The 14737-nt window shown below is 40.5% G+C and overlaps 1 protein-coding gene across 1 annotated transcript; it reads left to right on the top strand.

The window, feature by feature from the left end:
- Window positions 1-227: 227 nt before the first annotated feature.
- Window positions 228-8911, top strand: LOC103158637 (terminal uridylyltransferase 4). Its single transcript, XM_027434238.2, has 2 exons — window positions 228-252; window positions 4665-8911. Exons 1-2 carry the CDS (start codon window positions 228-230, stop codon window positions 8909-8911), a joined length of 4272 nt encoding a protein of 1423 aa, XP_027290039.2.
- The last annotated feature ends 5826 nt before the right edge of the window (window positions 8912-14737 follow it).

Raw genomic sequence — 14737 nt, 5'->3', positions numbered from 1 at the left:
TAAACTTGTGAGATCAGCATGCCTTCCATTAAGGGAGACACCTCTCCTTTTGGAATTGTTCCTGACAATTCCAATTTAGGAATCCAGTGGATTATTTAGACATTCCTCTTAAGACCCTGCTGGGTGACCTTGGTATTCTCTATCTACCTCAAGGCTAGGCATTCACTTCCTCCTTCCACCTAAGCTGGTATGCAAGTATGCAAATTATCTGCCCATTGCCAGAGAACATGGGGGACAAGAACCTTGACCTGAGTAAATTTCCACTGTGGCTGATGTTGGTATATAAGTCTTCTCCCCTTTGAAATTAATTGCATTTTCCTTGCAAGAATTACCCATTATCATGTATTTATTCTAACCCTCAGATTCCCCAGCCTAAACCTGTGAAATGTTGTAGCATTGTCCGATATTACAAGGAGCCATCAACAATCTATGGGGCTTCTGGTAGTAATCAGTATTTATCCCTAGTATATGAATGGACTTTGGGAGCCCATTCCACATAGAGGGATACTCTCTCAGCCTAGAATCAAGGGGGAGGGCTAGGCCCTGCTCCAAATGATATGACAAAGTTTGAAGATTCCCTCATGAAAGGCCTCACCCTCCCTGAGGAACAGAAAGGGGTTGGGATGGGGGCTGGTGGGAGGCAGGGGAGGAGAGGAGGGAGAAGGAACTGAGATTGACATGTAAAACAAGCTTGTTTCTAATTTACATAAAAAATAGAAAAAAAATATAAAACTTGCCTAAAGATCAGATTGCCAAACTAGTCATGCTAGTTAGCAGAAACAATAGGCAGTGATGGCACACTTTTTTAATCCCAGCACTAGGGAGTCAGAAGCAGGTGGATGTCTGTCAGTTCAAGGCCAACCCAGGCTACATGAGATTGAATCAGTATAAAAAATTGGTGGCTGACACCTTTAATCCCAAAACTTAGGTGTCACCCAACTTTATTCACAGCACTAGGGAGGCAGAAGCTGGTAGACCTCTGGTAATTTAAGGCCACTTCAGCTACAAGAGCTTGATCCAGTATAAAAAAGAAACTGAGCCAGCCAGTGGAGGTCACACCTTTAATCCTAGTACGCAGTAGTCGCAACCTTTAATCCCGGAACTAGGGAGGTGGAGACAGGAATGAGAGAGGATATATAAGGCAGCAGACAGGAGCTCATTGCACTCAGTCTAAGGATTTGTAAGGACAGGACCTCCGACCTCCTCTTTGGTTTGAGGATTCAGTAGAGGTAAGAGGTCTCTTTTCTGGCTGGTTCCTTTACTTCTTCGACCTTTCAGCATTTACCCAGATATCAAAATCCAGGTTTTTATTTTGAAGACCTGTTAGAAATTGTGTGACAGAACCTGGGAGGATTTTGACATTTGTGAGAGGAATTAGCAAAGACACTATTTTGCTGTGGGTCAAGCAGTTTAAATTCATAAGATATTATTTCCTAAAACTAAGGATTTTGGAAAGTCTACATCTCCTGGGAGCTCGTTGATTTGGGTTACATCCTTTTAATTAATTAAGGTACATGATGTTTCAGGGTTTATTTCTTTGAACTAGTTTAAATGTGTAAGACGTTTTCCCCTGAGATTGAGGCCAAACAATTCTTTTTTTCCACTTTAAGAAATCTATATTTTGTTCCTATGTTTTGTATAAATGTGATTTCAAAAATATTCTGAGGTAATAAGAGAAATTAAATCCTAAGGGAAAAGCAGAATTCATTATAGTGTCTATGTGATTTCGAACTAGAGAAAATAAGTAAAAAGAAAAGAGAGTCAGGGGTCTCTCTCGGTCAGCTTTAGTCTCATAGAGATAGCTGGTATATTTCTTGTAGGAATCCAGTACAGAGAAAGAAGAAAGAGTTGTGAGACCGAGCTATGTTGGCCCTTGGGACAGGTTCATTTCTTTCTTTCTTTCTTTCTTTCTTTCTTTCTTTCTTTCTTTCTTTCTCTCTTTCTTTCTTTTTTTAATAGACAAGATAGCTGTTTTTCTTTTATTAGAAAGTAAATTATTTTACATGGCAATCCCAGGTCCCTCTCCCTCCCTTGTCCTTCCAACAAATGCCCTACACTTCCAATACCCTTTCTGCTCCCCAGGGATGGTGAGACCTTCCATAGGGGTTCTTGAATGTCCGCCATATTATTTGGGTAGTGCCTAGGCTCAGGGAGTATGCCTCCATGTGGAATGGGCTCCTAAATTCCATTCCTATGGTAGAGGGGAGGCCACGTGAATTTCCAAGGTCTTCTCACTGACACCCACATTCATGGGGTCTGGATAAATCCCTTGCTGGTTTACCAGCTATCAGTCTGGGAACCAAGAGGTTTCCCATGATATGGTCAGCTGTTTGTATGGTTTTCACCAGTCTGGTCAGGACCCTTTTACTCATTATTCATCCTTCTCTGCATCTGGATTTCAGTTCAGTTCAATATTTAGCTGTGGGTGTCTGCTTCTACTGTTACATCTGCTCGATGAAGGCTATTAGGATGGCTTATGAATTAGTCATCAATCTCATTATCAGGATAGGGCATTTAATGTAGCCTCTCCTCTGTTGTTTTGATAGTTAGTTGGTGTCATCTTTGTAGCTCTCCAGACGTTTCCCTAGTGCCTGATTTCTCTTTGAAATAGTATTGTCTCCCTCTGTTATATTATCTCTTATTTGGTCTCTACTGTTCTTCCCCCAACTCAACCTTCTTGTCCCATCATGTCTTCAGTACCCCTCCTCTTCTCCCTTTCTCATTCTCTTTGTTCCCTCTCCCCTCCCCATATGATCCCAATTTGCTCAGGAGATCTTCTTCTCCCTTTCCCCTTCTCCCCAGGACCATGCATGACTCTCTTAGGGTCCCTCTTGTTTACCAGCCTCTCTGGCAGCCTTTGCTGCAGTCTGGCAATCTTACTCTATGTCTAAAATCCACATATGAGTGAATACATACAATGCCTGTCTTTGTGTGACTGTCTTTGTGTGACCCGCTAGGAAGGATTTCTTCTAGTTCCATCGATTTGCCTGCATATTTCAAGAACCATTGCCTTTTGCTTTCTGCTGAGTAATACTTTACTGTGTAAATGTACCACATTTTTTTTCATCCATTCTTCAGTTGAGAGGCATCTAGGTGGTTTCCATATTCTGGCTATTACAAATATTGGTGCTATAAACTTAGTTAAACAGATGTCCTTGTTGTAGGAATGTGCTTCTTTTGCGTATATGCCTAAGAGGGGAATTGCTGGATCTTGTGGTAGACTGATTCTCATTTTCTGAGGAATCACCATAAAGATTTCCAAAGTGGCTTTACGAGTTGGCACTCCCACCAGCAGTGGGGGAGGGTTACGCTTTCTCCACAACCTCTCCAGCATAAACTGTCGTTTGTGTTTTTGATTTTAGCTATTCTGATAGGTGTAAGATAGTCTCTCAGAGTTGTTTTGATTTGCATTTCTCTGATGGCTAAGGATGTTGAACACTTTCTAATGTGTCTTTCAGCCATTTTAGATTCCCCTATTGAGAATTGTCTATTTAGTTCTGTACCCCATTTTTAGTTGGATTATTTGGTGTTTTGGAGACTTGCTTCTAGAGTTCTTTGTAAATTTTGGAGATCAGCCCTCTTCAGATGTGTGGTTGGTGAATATCTTTTCCCAATCAGTGGGTTGTTGTTTTGTCTTGTTGACTGTCTACTTTGCCTTACAAAAGCCTCTCACTTTCAGGAGGTCCCAATTATTAATTATGGTCTCAGTGTCTGTGCTACTGGTGTTATGTTCAGGACAGGGTCTCCTGTATGAATTCATTCAAGGGTATTTCCTACTTTCTCTTCTAATAAGTTCAGTGTGGCTGAGTTTAGGTTGAGGTCTTTGATCCATTTGGACTTAAGTTTTGTGCATGGCAGACAGACATGGATGTATCTGCAGTCTTCTCCATGCCACCATCCAGTTATGCCAGCATCATTTGTTGAAGATGCTTTCTTCATTCCATTGTATAGCTTTGGCTTCTTCTTCAAAAATCAGGTGTTTATAGGTGTGTGAGTTAATATCAGGGTTTTCAACTAGATTCCAATGGTCTACCTGTCTATTTTTGTGCCAACAACAAGCTGTTTTCAGGACTATAGCTCTATAATAGAGCTTGAAATCAGGGATAGTGATGCCTCCAGAAGTTCTTTTATTGTAGAGGGTTGTTTTGGCTATCCTGGGTCTTTTGTTTTTCCCTATAGAGTTGAGAATTGTTTTTTCAAAGTCTGTGAAGAATTGTGCTGGGATTTTGATGGGGATTGCATGAATCTGTAGATTAGTTTTGACAAGATTGCCATTTTTACTATGTTGATTCTACCTATTCATGAACATGAGAGATCCTTCCATTTTCTGGTATCTTCTTTACTTTCTTTCTTTTAAGACTCCAAAATGCTTATGAACAGGTCTTTCATTTTTTTGGTTAGCATTACCCCAAGGTATTTTATGCTGTTTGTGGCAATTGTAGAGTGTGATGTTTCTCTCATTTCTTTTTCAGCACATTTATCATCCACGTACAGTAGGGCTACTGATGTTTTCTAGTTACTCTTGTATCCTGCCACTTTGCTGAATGTGTTTATCAGCTCTAGGAGTTCCCTGGTAGAAGGGAACTTATGTAGACTATCATATCATCTGCAAATCGTGAAAGCTTGACTTCTTCCTTTCCAATTTGTATCCCCTTGATTTATAGAAAATGAAGCCAGAATACTGTTGACAGAAAACAGGAAACAGACAGAATTACAACAGACTGGGAAGAAGTTTATAAGCTCTGTTGTTTCTGTGGACAAAAGGAACAGTGAAGCTCTAAGGGGAGAAAAATCAACTCTGGAAAACTCATCACCATCTCAGAAGCAACAGACACGGACAGATAATATTGGTGATTCTGATGACAGTGCTTCAGGAATTGAAGATACATCTGATGATTTGAGTAAAATGAAGAGTGAAGAATCTAATCAGGAAAATTCTTCTGAGATGGACTACTTAGAAAATGCCACTGTGTTAGATGAATGTTCGTTGACACTTGAGCAGAGACGAGGCTTGAAACAAGCAGAAGCACGCCTAGAAAGAGATCACATCTTTCGACTTGAAAAAGGATCACTAGAATATACCGATTGCCGTTATCTATGCAAACTTTGCTTTATTTTCATTTTAAACATCCAAGAGGCACATAAACACATAAAAGAAAAACCACATAAATACATTTTGGGGAAACAGGAAGAAAGTGAACTGCGATCTCTTCCACCTCCTTCCCCTGCTCACGTGGCTGCTGTAAGTATTGCGGTTGTTGAATTAGCAAAAGAACAAGGAATAACAGATGATGATCTCAGGGTCCGTCAGGACATTGTGGAGGAAATGTCAAAGGTTATAATGACTTATTTACCAGAATGTTCACTGAGGTTGTATGGTTCATCTGCGACAAAGTTTGCTCTGAAAAGCAGTGATGTTAATATAGATATAAAATTTCCTCCCAAGAAGAATCGTCCAGATCTTCTGATACAAGTGCTTGGAATTTTGAAAAACAGTACATTATATGTAGATGTGGAATCTGATTTTCACGCTAAACTTCCTGTTGTGGTGTGCAAAGATCGGAAAAGTGGTTTGCTATGTAGAGTGAGTGCAGGAAATTATATGGCATGTCTCACTACTGACTTACTTGCTGCTCTTGGCAAAGTGGAACCTGTCTTCACTCCCTTAGTGTTAGCTTTGCGCTACTGGGCTAAGTTGTGCTCTATTGACTCCCAAACTGATGGTGGAATCCCTTCTTACTGCTTTGCTTTAATGGTGATGTTTTGTCTTCAACAAAGAAAGCCCCCTCTTCTTCCTGGCTTACTTGGAAGTTGGATCGAAGGCTTTGACCCAAAAAGAATGGATGACTTTCAGCTGAAGGGATTAGTAGAAGAGAAGTTTGTGAAGTGGGAATATAATTCAAGTAGTGCAACTGAGACAAATGTAATTGCTGATGAAAACAAAGCTAAGGCAGACCAGCCAAAAGATGATACCAAGAAGACAGAAACAGAGAGAGAAAGTAATGCCTTGAAGGAAAAACATGGCAAATCTCCTTTAACATTAGAAACACCAAATCAGGTACCCTTGGGTCAGTTGTGGCTAGAGTTGCTAAAATTTTACTCACTGGATTTTGCTATGGAGGAATATGTCATATGTGTACGGGTACAAGATATTCTAACAAGAGAGAACAAAAACTGGCCTAAAAGACCAATAGCCATTGAAGATCCATTTTCAGTCAAGAGGAATGTTGCACAGAGCTTAAACAGCCAGCTTGTTTACGAATATGTTGTGGAGAGATTCAGGGCAGCTTACCGGTATTTTGCCTGTCCTCAAAGGAAGGGTGGAAATAAATCTACAGTGGATTTTGAGAAAAAAGAACAGGGGAAAATAAGCAATAAGAAACCAGTGAAGTCTGATTGTAGGGCAAGCAACTGTTGCACTCTTCTTGGCGGAAGCACAGAAAAAGGAAATACAGAAAGAGGTCAACCTGCTAAACGTGATGAAATGGAGTTTACATCACAGAGAGGTATTGTGGACAGTGACAGTTTGTTGGCAAATGATCTAGGTTTGGCTGACTATGGACAAGATTCGTTATCTCTTTCTACTTCCAGTGAAAGTAGTGTATTAGAGCAAAACTCAGCTGAGAAACAAGGTGACTTAACACCTTCAGAAACTACTTTAAAGAAGGAACTCAGCCAGTGTAATTGCATTGGGTCCCCTGATGGAGCTGAATCTGCTGGAACAGACTGCAGATCAAATTTAGAAATGGAGAGTTCACATCAGATTGTGTGCAACAGCATAACTGCTACCTCTTGCAACTGCAAAGCTACAGAAGTTGCTTCTGACTTTATTGATGGTGATAACCTCCCTTCCCAGGAATTATATTATGTGTTTGATAAGTTTATTTTAACCTCTGGCAAGCCGCCAACAATAGTATGCAGCATCTGCAAAAAGGATGACCATTCAATAAAGGATTGTCCAGAGGATTTCAGGAAAACTGACCTAAAACCTCTACCACCAATGACAAACCGATTTCGAGACATACTTGATTTAGTATGTAAAAGATGTTTTGATGAATTATCACTACCTTCCTCTGAACAACACAACAGGGATCAAATTTTAATTGGCTTGGAAAAGTTTATTCAAAAAGAATATGATGAAAAGGCAAGACTGTGTTTATTTGGTTCTTCAAAGAATGGATTTGGATTCCGTAAAAGTGATCTGGATATTTGTATGACTTTGGAAGGCCATGAGAATGCAGAGAAATTAAACTGTAAGGAAATAATCGAAAATCTGGCAAAAATTCTTAAGAGGCATCCAGGTTTAAGCAACATTCTGCCTATTACTACTGCCAAGGTACCTATTGTAAAATTTGAACATGGGCCAAGTGGACTAGAAGGTGATATCTCTGTGTATAACACATTGGCTCAACACAACACAAGAATGCTAGCTACATATGCAGCTATTGATCCTAGAGTACAGTACTTGGGCTATACAATGAAAGTGTTTGCCAAGTGCTGTGACATTGGAGATGCATCTCGGGGAAGTTTATCTTCATATGCGTATATCCTCATGGTGCTGTACTTTCTGCAGCAAAGAAAGCCACCAGTTATCCCAGTCCTACAAGAGATCTTTGATGGAAAACAGATTCCACAGAGAATGGTTGATGGATGGAATGTTTTTTTCTTTGATAAAACAGAAGACCTGAAAAAGCATTTACCTTCACTTGGAAAGAACACAGAATCACTAGGAGAGCTTTGGTTAGGACTACTTCGATTCTATACTGAAGAGTTTGATTTCAAGAAGTATGTAATCAGTATTCGTCAGAAAAGGCTGTTGACTACTTTTGAAAAGCAGTGGACATCTAAATACATTGCAATTGAAGATCCTTTTGTCTTGAATCATAACCTTGGTGCTGGTGTTTCTAGAAAAATGGCCAATTTTATTATGAAGGCATTCATTAATGGAAGGAAACTTTTTGGTACCCCCTTTTATCCACTCATTGGCAGAGAAGCTGAGTACTTCTTTGATTCGAGAGTATTAACAGATGGAGAACTGCCTCCTAATGATCGTTGCTGCCCTGTATGTGGAAAAATAGGTCACTACAAGAATGATTGTCCCAAAAGGAACAGACTAAGGAGGAAAGACAATGAAGAAGAGAAGGAAGGAAAGAAAGAAGAAAAAGACCCCCGAGACCTTGACTCCAGAGACCTTAGGTGTTTCATAAGTGGAGATGCAGGACATGTGCCTCGGGAATGCCCAGAGGTCAAGATGGCCCTACAGAGGAATAGCAGTGTGGCAGCATCCCAGCTAGTCCAAAAGCTTGTCAATGCTCAGCAGGTGGCGGGTTCAGCCCAGCAGCAGGGTGAGAAGTCGAAAAGCACTAGACAGTCTACAGAATGTTCTGATTCACCATCTTATTCTCCTCTGCCTCAACCATTTCCACCGAATTCCCCCCAACCATCTGCTATTCCCCAGCCTCCATCCCAGCCAGGATCCCAGTCTAAGCTTGGCCCACCCCAGCAGGGAGGCCAGCCCGGTCATCAGGTTCAGAAGCCCTTGTATAAATTTCCTCAGTCACCACCAGCTCTGTATTCTCCCAAGCACGGTATGGGTAGGCGGCGATTGCAAATGCGCCCCCACAAGATCCGTGCCCCATCACGGCCCACTCATGGCCCAATGCTCCACTCTGCACCTGGCAATATCCCCAGCAATATTTGCTTGGATGATCACAGCATCATATTACCACAGTCTTCTGCCAGACCAATGGCAGTCCCTAGCTCTTCTCATGATCGACACTGGCCTCATCCCGTGGCTCCAAATTTCCTAGTGAACAATCGTGCAGTGGGTAAGTCAGAGCCACGCTTTCGGGGACTAAATCCTCCAATTCCACGGGACCATCCATCACGTCCCCATGTGCCCCTTGTTTAACCTTAATGAATTGTATAAAGAGAGATTTTAAAAACTACATTCTTTTTTTTCTATTAGCTATATTCATATTTTGGTGCCTTCAGACTTTATATATATTGTTCTTAATGGGAGAGGATTTCATGTATATTCCATTTGTCACTTCTGTTTTTTATAGAACCTTGTATTGCCCAACACTTTTTAAAAGGTCAAAAAATAAAATAAAATAAAATTACAACATAAAAATTCAAAAATTATCTTTTACATACTTCCATGTTGAATATATTCAAACTTGAATGGAAAGGTTTTTCTGTTTGTGAAGTTCTATTTTAAGTTAATAAATCTTTTTGTCAAGAAAAAAATGTTATATTCATTTCCTTCACAGACGCATGCCTCTGTGGTAGTCACGAAAGTCAAATTGACACGTCTGCTCCCAAGTAAAATCTCCAAATGTTGTTAGTGCTTACTGGAAGGCTGATGACAGCAGCATGTTTCATATCTGTAAGAATGGATAGGACTGTAGCCTTCTCGTACACTTATTTATGGCTCTGAGCTCTGTCAGCATTCTCCACTTACCTGACTTCTTTTTGATAACAAATACAGGAGAATTCCAAGGGCTGGTAAATTCCTCTATATGTCCAGCATCTAGATGTTCCTGTACTAACTTTTCTAAAGCCTCTATCTTCTCAGAGGTCATGTCCTACCCAAACATGTCTATCTGTAAGCCACTTCAATGGCAGGGCCTTTGGCTCCTCTGAAGTTCTATCATTTGTATTTAGTTTCTGTACAGCATGGATGGTTGGTAAACTTTTTCCAAAGCATCTTACCAGATCATTTCTACTATCTAAAGATTGTACATAATTTGTATCTGACATTGGAGGAATATTAATCTGGGTATTCCATTGCTGTAAGAGATCATGACCCCAGAGATTTATAGCCAAATTTGCCACGTATGGTTTCAGTATCCTTTTCTGTCCTTCCGGTCCAATGCAGACCACTACTTAACACTCTGTTGAACTCTAGATAGAGTCCCAATTCCTAAAAATTGTACATTTGCCTCTCTAAGAGGCCATTTAAGAGGCGTAGACTTTTGGGTAATAATAGTTACATCTGCCACAGTGTCTGCTAAGTCAGTAATAACTTTATTATTAATTCTCACTTTCAACTGGGGCCTTTTACCATTAATAGAAGTTTGCCAAAATATGCGTTTCTCATTTTGTCCATTCACATTTGATTCTTCATCACTATTCAAACTACCATCTAGAGCAGTATCATTTTTCAAAATAGGCAAAGAACTCTCTATTTATTCTGTGAGAGATTTTCTCCTACTGCTACTGGGAATGACCAGACCATTCTCGAAGTGAGGGCCTTCTTGAGTCCCCCTTTGGGGTTTCGAGCCTTAACAGGTTTCCTTGCATGTCCCTGGTCGATCTACATTCATTGGTCCAGTGTCTACCCATACCACATCTTCTACACAATCCAGAAGACAGTGGCCTTCCATATGAGGCATTGGTAGAATTCGTTTGTCTACAATTTCTCTTAGTATGTCCCATTCTACCACAGCTGAAACATTTAGGTTCCTTTTTTTCTTCGTGGTCTCCTGGGGAAGGCTCTTCCTACCCAAGGTTCTGGTTCATAGTAGTAGTAACCTCGTGCCTCTTGGTACCTATGTTGACCTCTGTAAGGTGCTTCTCTTTCCCAAGCCCTTGCAACCTCATCTCTAGAACTTTTATTTTCCTGTTGCCGTTTTAAACCTTTCAAAATGGCTTCTCCTGCCAAGCTCCAGTGTCTTGCACATGATAGTCAATGTTGGCTGCATGCAAAACCCATTCTTCTAGCGGAGTTGCTCTGATCTTTAAAGGCAAAATTATTCTTTTGCATATTGGATTTGCATTTTCATAAGCTATTGTATATATAATTGATCCTCTTGTTTCTGGATCTGTTACCTGTAATTCTACTGCCCTAGTTAACGCTTGTAAGAAGTCCTGGAACTGTTCTGTAGGTCCCTGTTCTATTCTGGTATAAGCTTCTATGTGTTCTCCTGGCTCACGAACTTTATCCCAGGCATTTTATGCTGCTTTCCTGCATAGGGACAGTATATCATCATCATATTCACCTTGAGTCTGTGGGTTAGCATAAATACCCTCATCAAGAATCTTATCTAGAGGGGCTTCAAAACATTCCTTTATGCCCTGATGCTCAAGGAGCTTTGGCTCTTCCCTCACCAATGCCTTCCTCTGGATTTGCCATGAATTCTCAAATACAGCTGCTACCAATCACTCCCAATCTGTGGGTGCCACCCTGTTAAAGGTTGCCCATGGATGTAATAGCTATTTTCGTATGGGCTATGGAGACCATATGGGACAACTGATTCTTTAATAGTCTTAAGATCCTTCAGATGCATAGGCTGCCATTCATAAGCCATCCACCCATGAGGGTGTTTCTTAGAAGCTGGCTTTTCTACCATGGTTGCTGAATACCCTAATGGTGTACGAATAACAACCTGAGAGGAATAGTCACGATACCTGGGTCGAGTATGTGCTCAGATTGGAGTGATTCTGCCTCTGAGGCATCCCAATGATCTTTTAGCCTAGCAATGATATCCTTATGAAAAGTTTCAATCTCCTTAATCTTAAAAGATTCCAAGCATGTTAGTGAATCTGTAAATTGCTCTAACTGCTCCTGCTCACGTTTTTCTAGGTCTTTAATATGGTCGTTCTTAGGCAGCATCTGGATTGTATGGAAACTGCCTTTGAGGTATTGGAGTCTAGATTTGAGGTTATGATTTGCTGATTTTGAGTCCTCAGCAATCGACTGTATGGACCTATGAATCCTGTCAGCCCTGTACTGTAAATTATCTTCCAAACATTCGAATCTAGACTCAAATTTGTGATCTGCTACCTTGGATGCTTCAATAATTGATTGAATGGCTTTGTCCAATTCATCAACCCTATCCTGGGTATTTTGCATCTTTGCATCTAGTTTCTGGGTAACATTGCATATCTGAGTTTCTAGCTGGCTACAGATATTCTTTAGCTCATCACGGTCTTCTGACAATCTAGCCACTAAGGCCTCAGACATGGAAGATCTCTCTGTGTTTATCTTATCATAAATATGCTGCATCTCATCTTGGGTAACAGACAGCTCTGTCATTAGCATATTGGACACAGAGCCAAGCTTATTGTCCAATTTCTGTTCCACTTGCTGCGCAATTGTGGTCTGACCTAATCTTTTCTACAAAACCTCATTGTGTAAAGCTGTTATTTCCTGCAAGCAGGTGGTGAGGTTATCTCTGTCCCTGTTCCTGAGCCCTCTGGCTAGTAATATTATTTGTACCAGCAAGATAACTGCAATTACAGCATATAGGACAGTAACTGGCAAATTATCATCCTCCTCAAACATTGAATTCTCATATTAAGCAAAACTATTACCAACTTTAGCAAATGATAGTCTGCCTTAATTTTACCTGATTTCTACTCCAGATGCAGTAACTGTCTTTGACCAGCAGGTGGCAAGGCGTTCAGCTACTCGGCGTGGTGTTAGGCAGCGGTGGGTCAGGCAAGATGGTGGTTGCCGTGGAGACGGGTCACTAAAGCAGCTGTGCTTTTCTTAGAGAGTATAAGGCCTTGCGGTCTCAACCACTAAAATAGATGCACTTTCCCGGCCTAGTCTGCCATGGGGGAGGGGTGGGGACTGTCAGGCTGTCCCAAATGGGGCCAAGGTCCCGCTCCTGACACCAGATAAAGTGGAAAATTACCAATATGGAGCCAAGAGGAAATATAAGGTCATTTACTAGGGAAAAGCCTTACTTATAGAACGACCTAGCCAGCCGGCGTGGCAGCAGCCTGTACAGCAAGCTAAAAAGTGAAACTGAAAGTGAAACCCAGCCACTGGAAACTCTCACTCTACATCATCCTGACCATACCCTCACAGGTGTGGTCAGGCACACCCCTAAGAGGGCAGCTTCCCCTACAGCATGTCACTATTGAAGGTCACAGAGTTTGTACATGGTTGATATTGATTATTGTCTTTTTCCTCCAGTTGCAAGCAAAGCACATTCTAGCACCATGAATGCTAATCAGTTGGGGTGAAGCATCTAGTTGGGCAACAGCTCAATTTCTCCATGTTTGATGATGTAAGAAAGTGGTGCCTTCAGCAATAGGGCTTGCTATCAGGTTGTAGAAAATAGCCAGTAACCTTGGCAGTAACCTATGATATTTGGCATATGTGAGGGAAGGGAAAACTATGGAACACCTATGACCCCTGTTTCAACAATATATAACTCATTCCTGGCACTGGAGGTTTTACTAGGTATCATTAGATGTCTAGTTGAGGGCATAGTCTAGTTGAGATATATGGTGATTCCATTTAAATTCCTTTCATATGTGTACATAAATATGTGTATATACAATGGTACATTTCCATACATCTTTCCTTTATTTCTTCTTCCTTTCTTTCTTTCTTCCTTCCTTCCTCCCTTTCTTTCTTTCTTTCTTTCTTTCATTTCTCCTTTCTTTCTTTCTTTCTTTCTTCTACCCCCCCACCAGACGGGTTTTCTCTGTGTAACTTTGCAGCCTGTCCTGGAATTTGATCTGTAGACTAGGCTGACCTTGAACTCACAGAGATCTGCCTGCCTCTGCCACTCCGGTACTGGGATTAAAGGGATGTTCCACCAATGCCCAGCCGATACATCTTTTCTAAAGGTTCTTGGTGTTATTCATCCATTCCCATAGGCTTGTGTAATAAAAACATTAAGACATGGAAGAAAGAGTTTTCAACTCTATTCTATTGGTCGACCTGTCTAAAAAAGATTAGATTAGTAAAAACTGCAAGAAACTTTAATCTCAAAATTGTTTGGGATACATGGAATATTCTAAAGAAATTAGGCTTAAAAATAAAATCGGACGAAACAATTTATAATCTTTAATAATTTTTAAGAAGTTGTTAAAAATATTCAAGGGTTATGTCTTTTTTGGGGGCATCAAATGATGATTTAAAACCCTTAAATGATATTCTAAAAGAGATGATGATCCCAATTCACCCAGACAGCTAACTATAGGGTAGGCAATTTTTTCTGTTAGAGAATGTAATCAACCATCAGCAGATATTGTGCTAGCAATATGAAGACATGGGAAGCTTATGTGCTCCCCACAAAGCATAGTCCAACTTCCGTTCTGTGGCAGGAGGGACCATTATTATGGTTACACCTACCTGTCTCACCAGCCAAGTATTAAACCCTTATTTTAAAGCAATAGCCTGCATGGTGTCAAAATGCCATATGAAATGTAGATGGTATTTTGGCAGATGAAAACATGTTCCTTACACCAACAAGTTAATTAGTTGTCTCAGAATAGTGATTCATTGGGCAATTGTTTTTGCTAAATTTTCATGGAGAATTGATAATCAGTTTCCAGCTCATGGGCTGTTACAATTTACACTAATGCATCCTCTTAGATTCCCCCAAAATAGCAAGGAGCAGTCTCATAAAAATACTATGTCAAGGTTTACTGATGGTTCTTCTGGCATAAGAGCAGTTTATATAATAAGTGGTAAAAAATATGCAGAACAGACAGCCCCAACCACAGCTCAGGTATTCAAGTTATAGTTTGTTGCAATGGTCTTTCAGCACCTAATAAGATGATTCATTTAATTTATATCCTAAGAATCATTATGTTTTTAAGACTCTTTAAGTAATAGAGACAATTCAATATATAAAAACTCTTATGATCAGGTTAAAAATGTTAATTGGACAAATTCAAAATGCTGTTCACCTAAAAAATTGCCATGTTTTGTGGGTCACATTGGGAGCCCATTCAGGCCTTTCCCTGCCCATTGGCCAAATGAAACAAG

The sequence above is a fragment of the Cricetulus griseus genome, unplaced genomic scaffold (genome assembly GCF_003668045.3).
Source record: "Cricetulus griseus strain 17A/GY unplaced genomic scaffold, alternate assembly CriGri-PICRH-1.0 unplaced_scaffold_55, whole genome shotgun sequence".
In the NCBI taxonomy this organism is placed as follows: domain Eukaryota; kingdom Metazoa; phylum Chordata; class Mammalia; order Rodentia; family Cricetidae; genus Cricetulus; species Cricetulus griseus.
The sequence above is the reverse complement of the archived record's forward strand: the minus strand, read 5'-3'. Positions and strand labels throughout refer to the sequence as shown.